The sequence below is a fragment of the Erithacus rubecula genome, assembly GCF_903797595.1.
Source record: "Erithacus rubecula genome assembly, chromosome: 5".
NCBI lineage: Eukaryota > Metazoa > Chordata > Aves > Passeriformes > Muscicapidae > Erithacus > Erithacus rubecula.
The window spans coordinates 40,211,056-40,229,905 of record NC_136687.1 but is presented as its reverse complement, the minus strand read 5'-3'; the positions used below and the strand labels follow the sequence as shown (position 1 = coordinate 40,229,905).

At 37.2% G+C, this 18,850-nt stretch overlaps 1 protein-coding gene and 1 long non-coding RNA gene across 2 annotated transcripts in view; both read right to left on the bottom strand.

The window, feature by feature from the left end:
* The window catches only part of LOC306801925, a 446,558-nt gene that overhangs the window by 12,047 nt on the left and 415,661 nt on the right, over window positions 1-18,850 (bottom strand). The gene's annotated exons all lie outside the window — the stretch shown is intronic.
* On the bottom strand, window positions 365-17,217 carry MAP9 (microtubule associated protein 9). Its single transcript, XM_079305444.1, is given in 12 exon segments — window positions 365-2,025; window positions 7,319-7,451; window positions 8,164-8,309; window positions 8,756-8,830; window positions 8,832-8,918; window positions 9,591-9,680; window positions 10,780-10,945; window positions 11,405-11,463; window positions 12,329-12,525; window positions 14,295-14,693; window positions 15,893-16,001; window positions 16,793-17,217. Coding segments are annotated over 12 exon segments (1,620 nt in total). The 5' UTR covers window positions 16,829-17,217; the 3' UTR covers window positions 365-1,902.

Below are 18,850 nucleotides of genomic sequence, written 5' to 3'. Positions count from 1 at the left end.
TTATCATCAGCCTGTGCCTTTAGTGCACCAATGGAGCAACTTAATGCCTAATCTAAATACTTTGAAAAAAAATTAGAGATACTAACCATCTTCTAGGTTATTGTATAGAAACTACATTCCTTAACTGAACGTCAGCAGTGGTGTGTCAGGAAGTGTCAGGGAGCTGGAGGAAACAGCTGGAATGCTGTAGAAGATGGCCTTCAGTGGGATACAGTTCCCTATCTACTAGCCATGTTAACAATGATGAAAGAATAGCTTGTGCTTGGAGACACTGTCTAGTTAACTTCCATGTATTAAAGCTTTAAATAAAGATTTGTATACTAAAATCCAATGAAAACATTGAGGCTATTATACTAAAATATACTTTATTAAATATGAAATATTTTCCCTCTGCCATCAATAAACACATAGATAGGATCTATACAGATATATGTATATTCTTATACATTACTGTACATATATTTATATTGTTCTAATTCTTCTGACATTTGTGTTATGCTGTAACATGTCCTAATTTTTACAATATAACATTAAATAAAGCTCTCCAAATTTTATTCTAAAAGTTAAACATATCAGCTCTTTCCCCTTGTCTACAGACTTCAGCATCTTTTCCTAATTGAGAAGTTGTGAATTTGTGACCTACTCCACATTCCTCTGAAAGATGTCACCAATATCTTCTGTCTTCTGTCAAAACCTTCTATCCAGTTATAGAAAGGCTTAAAGTCAGTAAGGATGCAGCATTCAGTTCAGGAAAACACCTGACAAACTATTTTTGATATCTGCCACTAATTCTACCACATTTTTATTACCATCTCTCAAGCACAACCTGTCAGCATAAGGACCTTCCTTGCTTCCTCTAGATGGATACTGCTAAAAAAAAAAAGATCTGTATGACACTTTTCTCACAGGCTGCCTTGCCTCAGACTCTCCAGGTCTGTTGTACAATAAACTCTGGAGTCTTTTGTGCATTTCATCCTCCTGTGATACTACAGTTGGAGTTTCTTAACAGGTTAAACCCAAATTCAAGGCTCCATGTGCTAAAAGCCCAGAGCACCAATGATGCACATCACCACCTCAGTCTCAAGGCCTGAAGTAATTTAGTGTTTTCTCATAAAATCTGGATGTGCTGCTTTTGAATTGGCAATTCTGTTGCATTCTGCTGCGGCTGCAGTTCCTCATCTCTCCTGCTGCTGGCAGTTTACCTCTACCTCTTAGGTGGGCCTCTGAAACTGCTCCGGCTAGGCATCTTTTCAGCTTCTTGCAAGTTTCTGCTGGCAGTAGATTCTTTCTCTTTTCTCCACTGCTGCTGGAAAAAATGCCTGGCCTACCATGAGGGAACAGTCAGAGCCAGACTTGGAGCTTATGAAAACCCTATATTCACCTACCTGCAATGATTATATTTTCCTGAATCTTGTATATTAATGTATGAAAATGACATTCTACTTCCACACTCCTTTACCTTTTGCTATCTACCGCCACAAGACAGCCAACATTTCCTTGTCCATTATCTGTACCCCACAGCCTCCTCATATCATTTCTGCAAGAATTAACTCCTCAAGAGTGTGGTCTTATAACTTAAAAATAACCACTCTGCTAATTACTGGGTGAAAAAGAAAGCCAGAGTCCAGCTTTATGCATCCTGGGTATAAATTTTTGTCAAAAATGTAGGACTAACATGGAAATTAGCAAAATTAATTTATATGTGGAATTTGAAAAATTATTACATTTTCTAAAGCAATGCAAATAAGTAACAGGCTTATTAAACCTGCAGGGATCAAATAAACTAAAAAGAAAAAATGTAACACATATAATGGATTCAGTGAAAATCAGCTGATAACAAGAGTTACTGGCTATCTACAGAACTTTGTCGACTACCTGTTCTTCTGGAAGACAATAAACTACTCAGTAACTACTAGAATATGTGACTTTGCCAGGTGGCCTCCAGGGAGGACTCATTTCATTCCTATGGACAGCCTGCAACTTCTTTTGGTTCTTCTCAAGCTGTTTTCTCCCGATTTTGTTTTCCTGAGAATAGAAAGATGTGTGAAAAACGGCCCAAACCGAAACTACCCCTTGCCCCCCAATAACAATTCTACTAACAGAAAAGTTGCAATTATTGTTATGCCTTTTTTGTGTAAAATGAGAAGTAAAAATGCAAGGGGAAATTGCTTTTTTGCAGCTTGGCACATCTCTTCTAAAGGTTCAGTCCCAGACATTGCATAATGCAACAAGAAAGGCTACACATTGGGTGTCATTTACAATTATAGTGACTATCTGAAGGATGGGCTGGGTTTGTCCACTGTCTAAACAAAAAAACCCAGCAGAAGGCCTACTGGATTAGGAACTGTATTGGTCTTGTATGTAATTAGTCTCGTATTAATTACTTCTTGTCTTTAAGAGGATACCTAAATCACAATGCAAAATATGTTGTTCTCATATAACGAGAACATTAATGCATCATTATAACTTTCTGTACTTATTAAATCACACCGTGTACTAGAACAAACTGGTAATTAAACAATTTCATTTTAAACAAAGTTCTACCTAACTTATGTTATAAGCACTGCAAGGTTCTACTTTTATTTTCTATTGTTTCAAACAGCAATGGGGCAATTAGGATGATGAAGGATAAGCAAGATAATTGCAACACTTTTTGTGTCTCATTAACTAATGATTTTCAAGAGACCTGTCATTCAGAAATTAAGTTGCAATTGTTTATAATTATTTTTTAATAGCTAATCAGTTCTATTCTACATAAAACATTCTTCTTTGCAAAGATGACTGCCATTTCACCCTCAAGAGGACCAGCATCTAAAGGTGCATCTCCATTAGCAGTTTAGTATACCGGCGAGCTCTCTATCGGTGCAAGTTTTCCTTGCAGGTTTGTGGTGCATACAGGTGCATATTTATTACTGATTTAAAAGTAGTTTTCTCTTGGTGGAACCAAGGTTGACCATATAGACCAGAGCACAATTTATAATGCTCTCTGTGATGGGTGAGTAAGAGGTCCTTCAGTAGCTGGCTTTCTCACACATGAACCGCACATTAATTCCTAAGATCAACAACTGGCATATAAAGTAGTAAAGATGCAATGTGGATATGCCCATTTAAAAGCATCACCAGCTGTGCCATATCCAACCTTGGCTCTTTCATCATTTGCAGACCATCAGTCACTATTTTAAAGCATCCAAAGAAGTTTTGTATTTTCAAATGTATGAACAGCACTGCAGTGAAAGTACTGCTCCTTGAGGACATCTGTAAGATAGTTGGTACTCTCATATAACCCATGATCCTGGTCCTCTGGATATCCAGAAATTCCCAAGATGCTGGCAGTGTTTGCCTGTTACTCATGCATGACCAGTGAAATAGTGAGGTAACTGGATGAGGGAATAGAGTGGAAAATGGGTGTGGGAGCATTACTGTAAATAAAGGGAGCTTGAGTGAAGCTTTCTCCTGTTTTATACATATATAGCAGTCAAACTACTAATGTGTCCAAAAACTGTAAAAAGCAAAGCAACACACTGAAATATCAGCCCTATCATTATGATTTTAATCTGTGCCTTTCAGCTCTTTGTCAACATAAATCTGAAGATCCAATTCAGTTAGGAACATCTGGTCTGGCTAAACAAACACACAATAACTTCATGGCATTACTAGTAAGACTGATTAAAAGCAAGGCAGGGTTTGCACGGAAAAGGAATGCCCTTTGCTAAAATAAGCAATACAAAAGCCCATCACAGTCTAATAAATATATTATCTTTCTGTACAAACTGCATCTTTCTGGATCACACTGAGTAATTGAGGCAAACTGGGCTTGCAGCACTGTGACGTTCTGACTCTTCTCATTCTTCACTTTTGCCTTCTTTCTCCCTCCATAGAGGTTTCATCAGATGAACACAACTAGTGGCTTTTGGTCCTTAGAAAAAATTCAATATACTCTAAAATTCTTGAAGGGAACTGTTTAGTACCCTAAGAGAAAAGCAGTCTGCATTATCAGTGATATTTTTCAAAAGAGACATCAAGATATGTGAAGCGGTACAGATGAACTTCAGAAGAATATGTTCTAATGGAATACATATATGATATATGCTCCTGTACCTATAATCATAGAATTATATTGCACAAGGATATGTATACCATCAGGACTGGTAAGTGAAAAGTCATTAAAAGTAAGACTTACTGCAGCAGTATTGCAAGCATTAGAGAAATTGCACACTACAAAGGACTGTGCATATTTTATGTTTATCAAGCACTCCCTACTACTTACTTACTACATACTTAAGTATGAAAACCACAACCAAAAATAAAGCAGACACACACCAAGGAAAGGATTGAAAGTTGCTTTGGACTCTTTAACTGTGCTTCAGTTTTGAATGTTTAGGTTTGAAGATCCAATTTTCATTAATGAATCCCAGTGGCAAGGAAAGAGTCGAGTTAATTTAACTGTTTATTAAAAGATTAAATTAAAAGTGAAGATCTAGTGGCGTTCTCCCTGACTTCAACACACACAAAGTTTTTATGTTTTCTTGTAACTACAGGGCAAATTCTCACAAAACATAACTGATATAAATATTCCATAGAGTAATAAAAAGTATGTTATTTGCACTAATTGAAGAAGAAACAGTGAAAGATTAAATCAGTAACTGTAGCTTGTCTTACACAAGACTGACTCAACTGTATGGCTTGATTTATGTGCAAGTTTCCTACTTAATAGTCTAGTAAGGTTTATACATTTTTCACTTATCAAATTCTGTGAAGAGCACATTCTTTAGCAGTATGTCTGGCTGGCACAAAGAAACTGAATTTTAGATATTACAGAAGACTGACAACATTTAAGAGGAGTAACAACAGCAGCCTTATTTCTAACCTATTGCAATGACAGGCCATGAAAATTGCAATATAGGAAAGTATTTTCAGAGAGAACCTATTACACTACATGAAATTAATAACCCACTTCAGCTATTTCTAACCCAGCAAAGCAACAAATCCATAGGACTTATCCAGTACATCCTTTCTTGATGTTTTAAAACAGCTTTACAATGCCATAAAATAGACATTGCACATGCTGAAATTCAAGGTAAAATCAGACTTCTTCTAAGGCTTTCAACATTACTATCCTGGTCTTCGAGACTATCTGAGATCAGCTTTACTGCTCAGCGACTCATGGTAGGTTGATGTTTATCACAGAAAACAGACAACAGAACTAGTGATGATACTTCTGTCCACAGTAAAGAGATATCAAGATCAGTATCTCAGAAATAATGGAAACTAAACTGATTGGTCATTATAAACTTTCCATGTGATTCTTGTCCTCAGAATAGGTTCATGTCAATGACAAGTGTCAGACACTGGTATTTATGCAGCAAGTAAAAAATGATCATTTATCAAGCTAGATTGGCTTGAAGAGTTCTTGGTGAGTAGCAAGAAGCAAATGACAGGAAAGAAAGAGAATGATCAGAAGCTTGAATTTCCAGGCAATAGTAAAGCATCTCAACTCAAGATTATCCTTTTCATGTCTGTATTTTACAAGTGTTAATAACCTTTTCCAGGCCATTTATTTCCAGGCTTTAAAAGTAATCTTCTCTATGAACTTACACTATCAAACATTCACACAATGACCTCTAAAAGCAGAAGTAACAGAATTTCCATTAAAATAAAAGTAGAATGGTTCTTCTAGTTTAGAAGAACTACAATGAGATTTTATGTCTGCTTCATCCATGCATTACGGTCAACACCTGTTTTAGGAAAGCTGAGGATGAATTTACACATTTATTTCTGCTGAATGTTAATGAAAACATATTAGAATACTTCACACTGTATCACTACTATTTTATTTCCCTTAAAAAAATTCTGTTAGATGAAGGAATACTCTTAAAAGGCTTCTAAATGCTGCCCTCAGATCTGATGCCTATCTACCTGCAGGCAGATGTCATCTAGTTTCCTTGGTAATAAAATGACAACGTTATGTTCTCTCCTGCAGTTCACTAACAGTCTGTATTTTTTCTGTAACTGCACAAAGTGAGACAATGTTTTGTGTTAAATACCAAAAATTATGACAGAGCCATTTCCCAATGTGGTTTCTCTATAGTACTCCCCACCATGGCAGTTGGCAATATTGACCTAGCAAGAAATAACCTAATATCAGATATTAATCATCTGCTAAATTGAACTGAAAATCTCTTGACAATGGCAACCAGAAAAAAAACTTCTTATCAGTGACTACAGAAATGAGAGCTATTTCAACCAGGGACCAGGTCAAAAATCTTACAAGATCTAAACCTAAACTAAAAAAGTTCGGAAACAGAAGGAAAAACATGCAGGCTCCTGCTGTTTTGTGCAACTGCTCTCTAAACCTGTCCCACACCTGTACAGCTGCCTGACTCTGCCTCTCCCTCCTTAAAAAAAAAAAAAAAAAAAAAAAAAAATAAATAAATAAATAAAATTAAGCTATTCACAGTATAGAGGAAATATTGTAAGGACCTTAATCCAGCTGGGTTGCAAGATCCTGCTCTTAAAAATGGCAACAGAGACCATATGTACAAGACATGCCAGAAATCACATGAGAGAGTGAACACAAGAAACACTTTCTAACTAAAAACCTTGACAGTCAGTAAGAAAAAAGACTGTGTCACAGGGTGGGGAATTAAAACAGGTTCTCTTTTAACTGGCAAGTCACATACCTTTAAGAAAACAACATGCTAAGAATATTAATGATCTCTCTTCCAGTTTGTATTTCTGCAGCAAGGAAAAAAACACGCTTTATTCTTGGGACTAGAGTACTGGATTAATTTACTGCTTTACAACTGGGACACTGCTGTGAGAAAAAAATGTAATTTGGAACATCAGAGTTCCACCTAGTCTCACAAATGGAAATAATTTTGAATATCATTACAAGTGTTTTTATTAGTTGTGAGGTATCCGAGTCTCCATTTTCAGAGCTTCCCTGAATGTACACGCACTGACTTCAGCTGGTGACGCTGTCTGCCTCTGCAGGTTTTGTGCTCTGGCTAACTGGCCCTTCAGAGGTAGTTGCTCCTGATAGGGAGTAGCAAAAAATGAAGGCTAACAGAAATGGAAAACTCTATGACATGTAGGTAGGGAGAATATATTTTCCATGTATGTCAGATAACAAGTGCACCATGCATTTTGCTCACAAATTATGGGGGACAAGTAATGTAATGCTGCCACCGTCTGGCCTCTCATAACAGAGCAACACCCCACAAGTATTACAATACTCAAGTGCTCACACTCATTACTACATCAAACGTTTTGGTTTTAACAAAATGCAAAAAAGCCCAAAAAACTTAACCAAACATACCAGCCATCTTTCATATTCCTCCATAGCCTTTTCATTTCTTTCTTCCTTCTTTGCCTGTTGCATTTCTCGCTTTCTTTTCTCTATGAATTTTTCTACTTTCTTCTTCTTTATATATTCTTCCTTCTTTTCATTCCTGCAAAGTGAGATGGAAGAGCAAGAGGTCATCATGTACAGACTAAAAGCTGCATCTGACCAATTCAGTAAATTGAGTCAAAATATGTATTTTATACTTATAATAAAAGATTGAGAATATATATTTTAAATCTTCCATGCTGATTTTTATACAGCACCAAGGTATAAATGAATCTACTATTCTATAATCTATTATGACATCACTTCTCTGTACTTTGTTCTCCCTTATTTAAAAAAATAAATCTGAACTTCTGTAGGTAACTTTAAGTTGTGCATTTTCTGTGAAAACTCTTGGCTTGTAAACATAATATAGAGTATCTCCAGCAGACACATCTCATCTCTTCCTACATCAGCATTCCTACATTGTATACCACAAAACTTTGAAAATTTACATTCCTTCCTATGGCTTAGTAATGAAGCATTAAAATAACCACATAAGACACAAGACTACTTAATGAATTTTCTCATTTGCAGTATCTCTGCCTGGGCTCAGTCATTATTCTCTTGGGGAGGAAAACAATTAAATTAATAAACTGAAGGGAGCTGCACAGCCTGTTTTCACTGTTAGCCTCTGTCTCCATTGAGAATGAAGTCTATCCCAAGCATTCCATTGTCTTCTGATTACAAGTACACCAAGCATTCACAGAAGACCTATTACATTTATAAGCAAGGATTTTGGAATCTATGCTATAGCAAACACAGTGGAGAAGTACCATTTTTTAACTGCCGATACACTGACTCTCCTCTTCTCTGCAACTAGGTCCTCTTCTATCTTCTTCCTCACTCTTTCAGACTGTTTTTCCTTCCTGCTTTGCTCTCTTAAATATTCCACTTTTCTTTCTTTCCATTTTTTGAATGCCTAAAGGCAACCACAGATCCATGAAAAAAATCTCATCTCTCACCTTTCTGTCAATACTTCACTAGTCTATTCTGCATTATTTTTCGTAATTTCTACACATACTAATTTTAGAATATTTGCTTGTAGAATTGCTCAGAAGTGGGTATCACTATACCTAAAAAGAATCTTATTTTTCCAGTAGGCAATAGTTAATTGCTAATGTATTTGTATGAAGTTTATTTTATGCTCAGTTAATAGACGTCAAATATAAAAGCCTGTTTGTCTGCAAGTGTAAACATTACATATTTCTATCAGAACCAAATCTAATACAAGCTTCCCTCAAAAATGAAGCATATCTAGATTTAAGATTCTAGTTAACTTCCATCTCTTTCTGGACTAATCAAAATTATTTTTATCATCTCCTGAACCACATTCAAATACACATTTATGTATATATTTCACATCACCGCTTGTGCAGCTTCTGCTTTTTCCTTATTTTGTTCTGCTGGTTTGTTTTCCTTAAGCTCCTCAAGCTTTTTTTTTTTCACTTAACTTCTTTGCTTCTTTCTCTTTCTTTTTTTTCCAGGCTTCATAACATGCAATTGATTCTTCTCTTTTAAGTGCTTCTTTCTAGATTGAAAATAAAAGTCTACATTTAAAACAATTTCAGCGTAAAATTCTAACTGGAATAGCATGCTTTAAACTTATTTCTAAATAGAGCAATAAAGAAACAGACATTGATTTGCTGACAACATTGCAAGTATTACAATTAAATTTTAAGCATATATAGAGGTTTTTTCTATGCCTATTTTTAATTTCATTTGAATGAGACTAACTGCTCCTGCAAAATATGTGTAGAAGGACATGTTAAGTGGTTAGGTGTGAAACATATTAAAAACTTAAAAGCCAAAGCAAAGAATGTGCACAATACTATCCAAGATAAGAGTCCTCTCTAGGTAAACATCTCTTGAGGCAAGGAGTGAGCACCTCACGTTCTCATGCTTAAAACAAAACTTAGCACCTTAAGAGTTGAGCATCCCAAGGTCTTTGTAAACTAACTTCAAAATTAATCTATGAAGCATATTTTTAACACACTTTATCTAAATGTGTAGGGAAGACTTGGACAGACACTGTTTACCACAACCCTAACAAGTAGGACATGCCATTTATTGTTTCACATCACCTTGTGCTATTTGGAGAAAACCAGATACCTTACAACAGCAGGGCGATGCTCTTAGGCAGGAAGCATGCTTCAAAGAATCATAGTTTGTCAACTTATTTTTAAACAACATATAAACAAACCTTTTCAGTATTGTTCCTTAGGATTTCAGCTTTCTCCTTTTCACTTCTCTTTAATTCCAGTAGAAGGAGCTTTTTATTTTCCAACCAGTTCTGTAAGAATCATTAAAATATTTTTAAACTCCTTTTAAGGTATGAGTAAAGAACAGCACCAATATTATGACCACCAAAATTACTCTTAATTCTGTGTGCTAGTTAAACAAGCATCCCATGTGGAAAACTAAGCTGTCATCACACGAACATTGTGATAAAAAAAAAAAATCTAAGGTTCTAAAATCACAGCTACAAAATCTAAAAAAGTTTAAAGACATTTTAAAAAGCATCTCCCTAGAAACACCAACAAAAATGTAAGCATTAATCAAAATTAAATAGAAGAATGGAATAAAGATTCTTATAATTTGGCATACAGAAATATCATTTACATTTGTCGTCTCTCTTAAAAATACCTGTAATTAAAGAGAATAAAATCCTACTGAGAAAAGTGAAACTTCAGGTAGCCATAAAGGGTTATGAGCCATCTGGAGAATCAGGTGTAAATGTTCAGAATTAACTGTATATTTGGCTTGCAGCTCAAAGATAAAAGTGTCCTAAGTGAAGACTATTCTACCTTCAAAAACTGTGGAGACAATACAAATATGGATTTGAGGGTCTAAAATTTGTTTAAGGACTATAACTAGTATTATAAACACATACCAATATGAACAGTGCCTGTTAATGAGAGTTGCTCTCAAATAGATTAGCAAAAATCTGTTGAAACACAGAAAGCAATTGTTGTGAAATTTTTCAAGGAATTTACATAGATTATTCTCTGGAAAGAGAACTCTCAGGATTTTTTTTATCTCTTTTCCTGAATGGCATTTGAATAGAACATAACAGGAAAAAACCAACAAACTGTAAGTACACACTTATGCTAAGGATGAAGTAGAAATAACAGAAAATATCTGCCTGAAAATAGTCTGGCACAATAAAGGATGAACCATATAAAAACACTATGTCCCTTTAATTTAGCTTTTTGTTCATAATAGGAGGAAAAGGCACACCCAACAGAATAAAAGGATTAATATACCTGTAAGCCAATGAAAGGAATATAGTAAAAAATACTGATTTCAAGAAAATATGGGGTGTTGGCCCCTGTATCAGGACCTTTATATGCACAATTTTGTTTGTTGGATTGCTCATTTTTAAAATCTACCTGAAAAACAGCTGCTCTTAAAGTATCTATTTTGTTGAATTCTGGACTTTTCTTCTGCATGCATTTATCCTCCAACACCTTTAATGATCCCAGATACTGAGATGAAGCAGGTGAAGTTGATGGAACAGCTTTCCCCTTTCTCTTTAAATGCACAAGAGTTGTAGACCTAGGAAAATACCAGGGCAAAAACACATTAATGATCTTTCAATTTACTGTAGATCATACCAAGTAGTATTTCTCTTACATCAGTGCATACCAAAAGTTACTGTGATTCTCTTTTTTACATGCACTTGAACAGGGACTGGGGAAAGGAAAGGCAGAAAGAACTTACCTCTTGTAAGTTTACAAATTACTTACACTTTCATCTAAAAAACAGCACAGAACCTGTAAAGACTCCAGTAACACACTCATCACAGACATTGGCAAAAGATTTGGGAGTCTGATCTGACATAAACCTGAGCAAGGGTCATAACAACATGCCACATGCACTAAACTGTTTTGCACAGGTGGTCAGAGGGTGTCAGCAGCAAGCACAATGCTGACAGACAATGAGGGGAGCAGAATTGATGGGGTGCTTACAGGTACCTTAAATGGCTCAGACCAATACTTGGCATTCTTCTCTTACCTGTCAGATAAAGAAGCCTTTGGGTTTCGTAGAACTCTCTCCTTTGTTTCACTTAGTTTCTAAGAAACACAGAGGGAAAAGTTATAGAGTCTCTTAAGCAACAGATCAGGATGAAGTAAGTTTTTATAAGGACACTGAGAATTGGACTTAGACCTTATGAGTCCCTTCCAAGTCAAAATATTCCATGGTCTCATGATATTATAAAAACAGGCAAGAAAGACACCTTAATAAAGAGAGGATATAGTACAGGGCAAGAAAGTAAGAGAAAGAAAAAAACAAAACAAAAAAATGCCCCAAACCAATCAACCAACCAATCAACCAACCAAACTTTCAGAATGCCTGGATCATTTTGGAATGGCAGCTAGGAATGGTCATTTGTATTATGTAAAAATACATATATTTATAGTTTACAAATACAAAATAGTTTAGAAATAACAAGAAGTAAAAATAATACAGCTGGTTTATCCTATAAACACTCTGTTAAGTCTTTTAAATACTTAGCTTTAATAATGACATGTATCTACACATTTTTTATTTAGGATAGAGCACAGAGTGCTTTGCATCTTTTCCATTATTCACGTTACACACGGATTCCATCCTGTGCTAACGAACAGTGCTCACTGCTATTCAGCTATCCTCACAAAAGAGATTTGACATTTTCACTTTGAGAAGGGTACTTTCTTAAGGCTGGCAAACACATTTCACTACCTTTATCTGACATAAATAATTTGTGGAAAAGGTATTCCTTACGTCTTTCATAAAGCTATACAGAATTTATACAAGCCTTGGCTCTAGAAATCAGATATAAATTGTCAACTTTCCAGTGTTCTGCACACTTAAGATACGAATAGGAACTTTACAAAACTCTCCATTGTGCTTCTAGGACATTGTTCCAAACAGTGGTAAACTGTATATGGGTAATACCTTGACAGAATTCTTGGATGTGTTCTTTGCCTCCCCATGCTCAGACAGATCATTCGTTGACACCTCCTGCATTGTCTCAGTTATTATTTGCCCTTCTGTTATTTTCATCATTCCATCTGAATTGTCAACAGAAAGGGATTTCCTACCATTCTCCTCCAGTTTCAAGTCACTAGTGCTGACAGTCTTGTGATCTGGATCTAAAGGGAGAAAAAAGATTGAGAGGACACATTAATAAGTACTTCATTGTTTTTGAGTATTTTTTTTTCTGTACAAAATGTATTTCTAGAAAAACCATCAGTCTATGAAAGTTGTTACTAAATTTATATAGTATAAGGTATTTCCTGGATGCCTCCTTCTAAGAAGTATACACTAATAAGAACAGTATTCACTTGTATTTTCATATAAGACTGTAAGCAACTGAAGCTTGAACTAATGTTAGAGAATGTGAGCAAGACAAAAGCAAAATTTTCCATCTGCCTGACGTGGCTCCAGTGCAGAAATCAAAAGCAAGAGTCATTGTAGTCACAGCAAGAGCTCTTCTGACATCTTGCAAACTTTTAATGAAGTATGCAAGTTAACACGTTGCCAACAAATACTGCTTTCATTATGTGGTGATCTTCTGAGGTGTGGGACACATGAGTGAAAAACTAAAAAAATTCCACAGTGGGGATTTAAAGAAAACATCACCTCAATCTGAATGCATGCCTAAGTGGTGAAATTGTTATTTATGAAACACATTATTAGTAAGACTTAAAAAACATTTTAATCAGATTTCAACTGCCAGTAATGCAGAGATCTGAATTTGTAAAACAACTCAGACAGAAACCAATAAATGCCCAAGTAAAACCAAATTAGGTCTTCCACAAATTTTAGATGGAATTCTTTAGAAAAATAGAATTTTTGGATCACAAACTAACTCTAAATTACCTGAAGAAAGGAACATCTAAGAATTTTACCCTGAATTTAGAGTGATGAAAGAAAATTCAAGGTGACAAGAATGCCAAAATTATTGAATTTTAACCAATATTGCATTGTGTCACTGCACTACTTTGATTCACAGGAACAAAAGGAGTGGTTCAACTTCTTTTCTGCCAGTCAAACTACACAGGCACACTAGCCAGAAAGAGAGGTGTCTGCACACTCAAAGCTGCATTTTGGTGCCATCATGTGGAAAGGAAAAACCAAACTGATACCATTAATCATGCTCTACCAATTGAAAAGCTGTAATATTCCGTCACAGCTAATGACTAGTCCTAAACTTATCTTAACATCAAACAGAACAAATTCCTCTCATATTAGGAATTAGATAAAAAAATATTAAGCCTTTTGGCACATAGAGTCAAGTAGCAGAATTCCAAACTCTGCTTTGTGCATTAAAAATAAATTAGCTATTCCTGTACTGAAACATTCAAGCTTGGGGGGGTTATGTATTTGACTATACATCCAACATGTGTCAGTATCTTCAAAGTAAAAGATCATTTGAAGTCTTAACTTGGAAATAATGAGATGCCTACCATTCATAAATGTTTTGGGTACAGCTCGTTTTCTGACGTTCTGTTACATTACAGCTTCACCTGGTCATAGAAAAGGAGTTTTATGATCTTTCCATTAAAGCATGGATGCTGTGGATACTATGTGAATACAGCTTTCTGCACCATGCACACAGAGAAGGCATCTTGGCAGCCCTCTCATGCCTTCCATGTACATGCACTGATGGAAAGCTGGACTTTAAGGACCTACACAGCTGTTTTTCATCTTCTGAAGGGAAAAGGCAAACAGGAATCTCTTGCTCTTGGCCCACTCTAGTTCAGTTTATCCCCTGGCATACAGAGGTTGTGTATCTTTAGAAGCTTTATCTGCAAGCCAAAGCAGATAATGGTTAACACAGAAAATAACGCAAATTAAAATACTTCCAAATACTGTAACGTGGCTAAACAGCAACAACATTAAAATACTTTCTTTTCACCTGACGCTGAAGCATTTCCTTTCTTCTGCATCTGAGGCTTTGCTCTTGGTGGGTTTTCTTCTTGATTTCTTTTTATATTAGGTTCATTAATAGGCAAGCCATCACTTTCACTATTATGATGCAGTACTTCTTCATTATTTTTTCTGTCATTATCCTCATTTTGGCCTTCCAAACATCCTTCTTCATCATCTTTTCTGCAATTCTGTGTGTTTTCACCTTCTAAAACCATTATTTGATGAAGCGTCTTTTCATGAAAGGATAAATTCATGTCATCAGCAGCTTCATTTTCCAAATCTATTGCTTTTTGTAAAGCATCATCATTCAAGAGAGGACTCCCAGCAACAGATCTCTCAGTGCTTGCAGAACTTGAATTACTTTCAGTAAGTTCTTTCCTGATATCTGCAAAGAGTACATTACCAACTTGAATTTGATACAAGTGGAAAAAAAAATGCAACACAGAACCTGTATGTTCTATAACTTAACACTATTTTTCTTGCAACATACTCCTAAGTAACTTCTGAACATTTTTCTTTCTGTGCCTCTGATCTCTGAAAAGCCACCAAACTACAGCCTTATTCTACTTCCTTTCCCATCATCTATTTTCATGGACCCAATCCAAATAAAAATATTCCCTCATTAATTCTTTTCTGCCACACAATTTAAAGCCCTTCTAAAAATCAATGTGTCAATGCCATAAGAAGTGGAAACAAGTCATCAAACAACAAAGCTAGGCATGCTTAGTATTAGAACCCATCCTTCCTTCCCTTCATTTCTGCCCCATTTAAAGTCTACTGGAAGATATCTTCTACAATGCTAAGATGCATATGTTTAATAAAAATACTTTTCTTCCTCTAGCCTATTTTTGCTAATTGACCTAATTTCAGTGTTCAAATGCTTGAGTAAGAATGTCATGATAGTAGTGTAATGCATTTTCTGCTGGAGAGCTTTTTCTCCTAAATCTCATCAGCAAAGGGAAATCAAAGCATCTCACAAACAGTTAAAACAGTTTCAGGTGAGAATGAAAAATAGGCCACAGAGGAAGTCCTTTTAAAAATACATGATCATATTTAACATTCCTATTTTCCTTAACATTTAGTGCCATACCAGCAGGAAAAAGAGTCATTTGGCCAATCTTGTTAGATTAAGCATAAACTTATTTCTGGTTTACATACTCTGCTAGGGAAGTGTGTCCTGCAGTGTGTCCTGCAGCCCTTATTCACTGATTGTCCAGACTGGGAAACCAGTAAGAAAAAAACATTGCCTTTCTCTCTGCCCATGTCCACTTTCATTTACAGTACTGTGCCTTACTGTCTCATCCAGGTGTCAAGTAAACAAGATGGCCAAGGAGGAGGACTGGGCACCACAATGGTAGGAACCAGTACAGACTGTATGTGGTTTAGCAGGCTGGCACCTACACTGATTTGATTGGGAATTCTGCTGCTAACATAGCAGAGGAGGCCTCAGTGCTTTAGATGCTGTTAAAATATGAAATCCTGGAACACTAAATAATATTGACACATAAAGATTGTCTACGATCTTGTACTAAGCTAAGAAAGGAAAAACACAAGGAAAAATATTTGTTTTACCATTTAACATACCATCTTCATCGCTTTCAAAGTCATCTGAATATCCATCTCTTTCCTTGCTTGTTGTATAATCAGAAATTGCTTCCTGCAGCTCATCTTGAAATGCCTTCACAAATAACTTCTACAAAAGAGGGAGGATTCACTTGTTAAAGTTCAGCACAAATTCTCCCCTCCCACACATATATAAGTAAAACTGAGCAACACAGATAAGCCCATTTAATTGACAATTATTCTGAAGCATAGTGCATCCATTCTATCTCCATCCCTTAACATATCTGTACCAAAAAAGTCCCCTAATCTCCATGTAAAAAGTATCTTGCAAATCCCTTTTTAATTTTTGGGCACTTAGGATGTATGATCACGTGACACTTCTCTTTTGTATGCTTAGATCGCTAAGAATACAAGAGGAGGGTCTGTGAGAGCAGGTGAGCACGGACGAGCTCTTCACTGCAGCAGGACAGGTGCTTGAAGTAGGTGGCAGGTCCAAACCAGTGACGAACTTCACATATTTTGGACTCTCTGCAGCAGGATATCATGGACACAATACATTTACGCGATTCTGAAGGACACTGGTCTTAATTATAGATTGTAAACCCATGCAGAAATGCACCAGTATCTGCAGATTCCGGACCCTGGTCCGCAAGCCAGGAGGAGCAGCGGCTCGTCACGGGCCTTGGGCGCCTCCCGAGGCACCTGCTGCTGGCCGGGCTGCTTCCGGCCTGTGAACGGGGAGCAGCTCCTGGTGTCCTCACCAATGGCAGCCTGCTTCCCGCTTCCATTTCGAAAGAAACGCGGGTTTTTCTGATTGTGCTGCCTGTAACAGCGAATTCACGTATTCCCGATGGCAGAAACCCGCTTGCAGGTCCCGTTCCCCAGCTCTACCCTGCCCCTACCCTGGCCGCCGCCGCTCACCTGCAACCCGCAGTCGGCGGTGCCTCCCCTCGACATGGCGGAGGTGGCTCGCTGCCCACGGCCGCCGCCGAGTCCTCCGTGAGCCCTGGCGAAGAGCCTCGAGAAAAATCCCCGGCGGCGAGCCCCGGGAAAGAGCCCCGGGCCGGGCCCGGCCGCGCCGCCCCCACGATCCCGCCCGTCGCCCGGCAACGGCCGCGCCGGCGATCGCCTTCATTAGCCGGTAATGGCCTCGTGTCGCTGCAGCGCCAGTTCCTCAGCCGGGCCAAAGCCGCGCTGCCAGGATTTATTATCGACACCCGTGCCCTGCCAGCATTTATTACCGATGTCCCTATCCTGCAAATAAGCCCTGTTCCCAGAACGAGCGCATCCATACATCTATGACACTCGTAGCAGGGCTGACACACGTTTGTCGACCCCACTCTTGCAGTCAGGTCATTGTTCAAAACCTTCCTACTTGGGATGTGAGCATTTTCTGTAAGAACCATACCAATTTTAGTGCTTTCTGGAACACAGATCTCATCGCACCTGTGTACTACTTTTAATGAGACTTTACGCATGGAGAACTTATAGTGGCATAGAAGTAAATTGCCTGGTGCTTGCGCCTCCTGATGCTCCAATTGTTATTTCCACAGAGGGGTTGTGCGATCCACAAGCACCAGCACTGGGGCAAGCACCAGCCCCCAGTGACCAGACACTTTGCCAGGCAGTGCATGTCCCTGCAGAGCTGGTATCCTAGAGGTCATCTGTCCACTGTATGGGCCAGGATGCAGGCATCTGAATCCCAGTGTGCTCAGGGAATACCAGTCTGTTGCATCAGAGGAAAGCTGTCCACTTCGGGACCATTTACAGGTACTGACATTTCTAATCTTCCTCCAGTTTAAATGCTCGTTTTCTAAAATAAGACTAATGCTCCAGTTGTCTTAGTGATAACAAAGAACTCTATACTGGTGTTATATTTATATATATTAGTGTTCCCCAAAATGCATTGCATTTTTTTAAATTGTGCAGAAGAAAATCTCTGACAGAAACGGTGAGAGAATATGTGGGACAGAGCCCAGAGCCTTAGGGCTTGTTTTCCTCTTGTTTATTTATGTAGAGTTATATTTTAAAAGCAGTGCTATTATGCAAAAGCCACAACACACCTGGGGGAAAAAAGGCCCTGAGCTCTAACCAGTAACCTTGGAGATCTAAACTAACAATTATTTGCCTGTAATTAATTGACATTTAGGCATCATCTGTAAGCAGCTCCTTTCTTTGTTTACCTATATTTATTTATGGCCAAATAATGCTTGATCTGCTGACTAATCATGGCAGTTGTTGAGAATTATGCTTGATGCACACATTTTTTCCTATATTTTCTTCACATGTGAAGCCTTAAATTTGAATCTGTGCTATTCCATCTCTCTGTGAAGGTGAAAGGTGAAGCTTGACATATTTGTTAAGAATTCAAAAAGCAACAAAGAAGAAATGCATATATTCTTCCTCTAATAATGTTAGGGATTGCTGTTGAGGGCTAAGTTATATCTGTGTTACAAACCACTGCGATGCACATTTTATTAAATTCCAAAAGGTGGCAGCAAAATACTCTAAAATTGAAAAATGGATTCTTTTTTGCAAGTGTCCACTTTATTCTAGCTTCTTTTATATTACTGCCAATGTTTATGGGATTTTTTTGAGACACTGTATTCATTTAGCTTTGTATACAATGTAGAGAATGAAAGTTTGGTTTAAATTATTGTGTTCTTTACATGAGCCAGACAACGGGTCCTCATATCACCTGTATTATTAAATATTCAATGCACTGAGTTGGTTGGATGCAGGAAATAAAAATCAGTACTGTCAGCACTGAAGAACTCAAAATGTGTGAAGATGTCTTTGTCAAAACACATGAACATCAGGTCTGCATCTTCTAGTCTTACCTGAGGCAAAAGTCCCATTGAGACCCACTGAGGTGGATGGGACTTAAGCCTAAATATGAATCCAGTGCTTTGGGTGCAAGAGGCTTACTTGAAAAAACCACATGCACAACAACAAAAACAATAAAAACCCACAAACAAA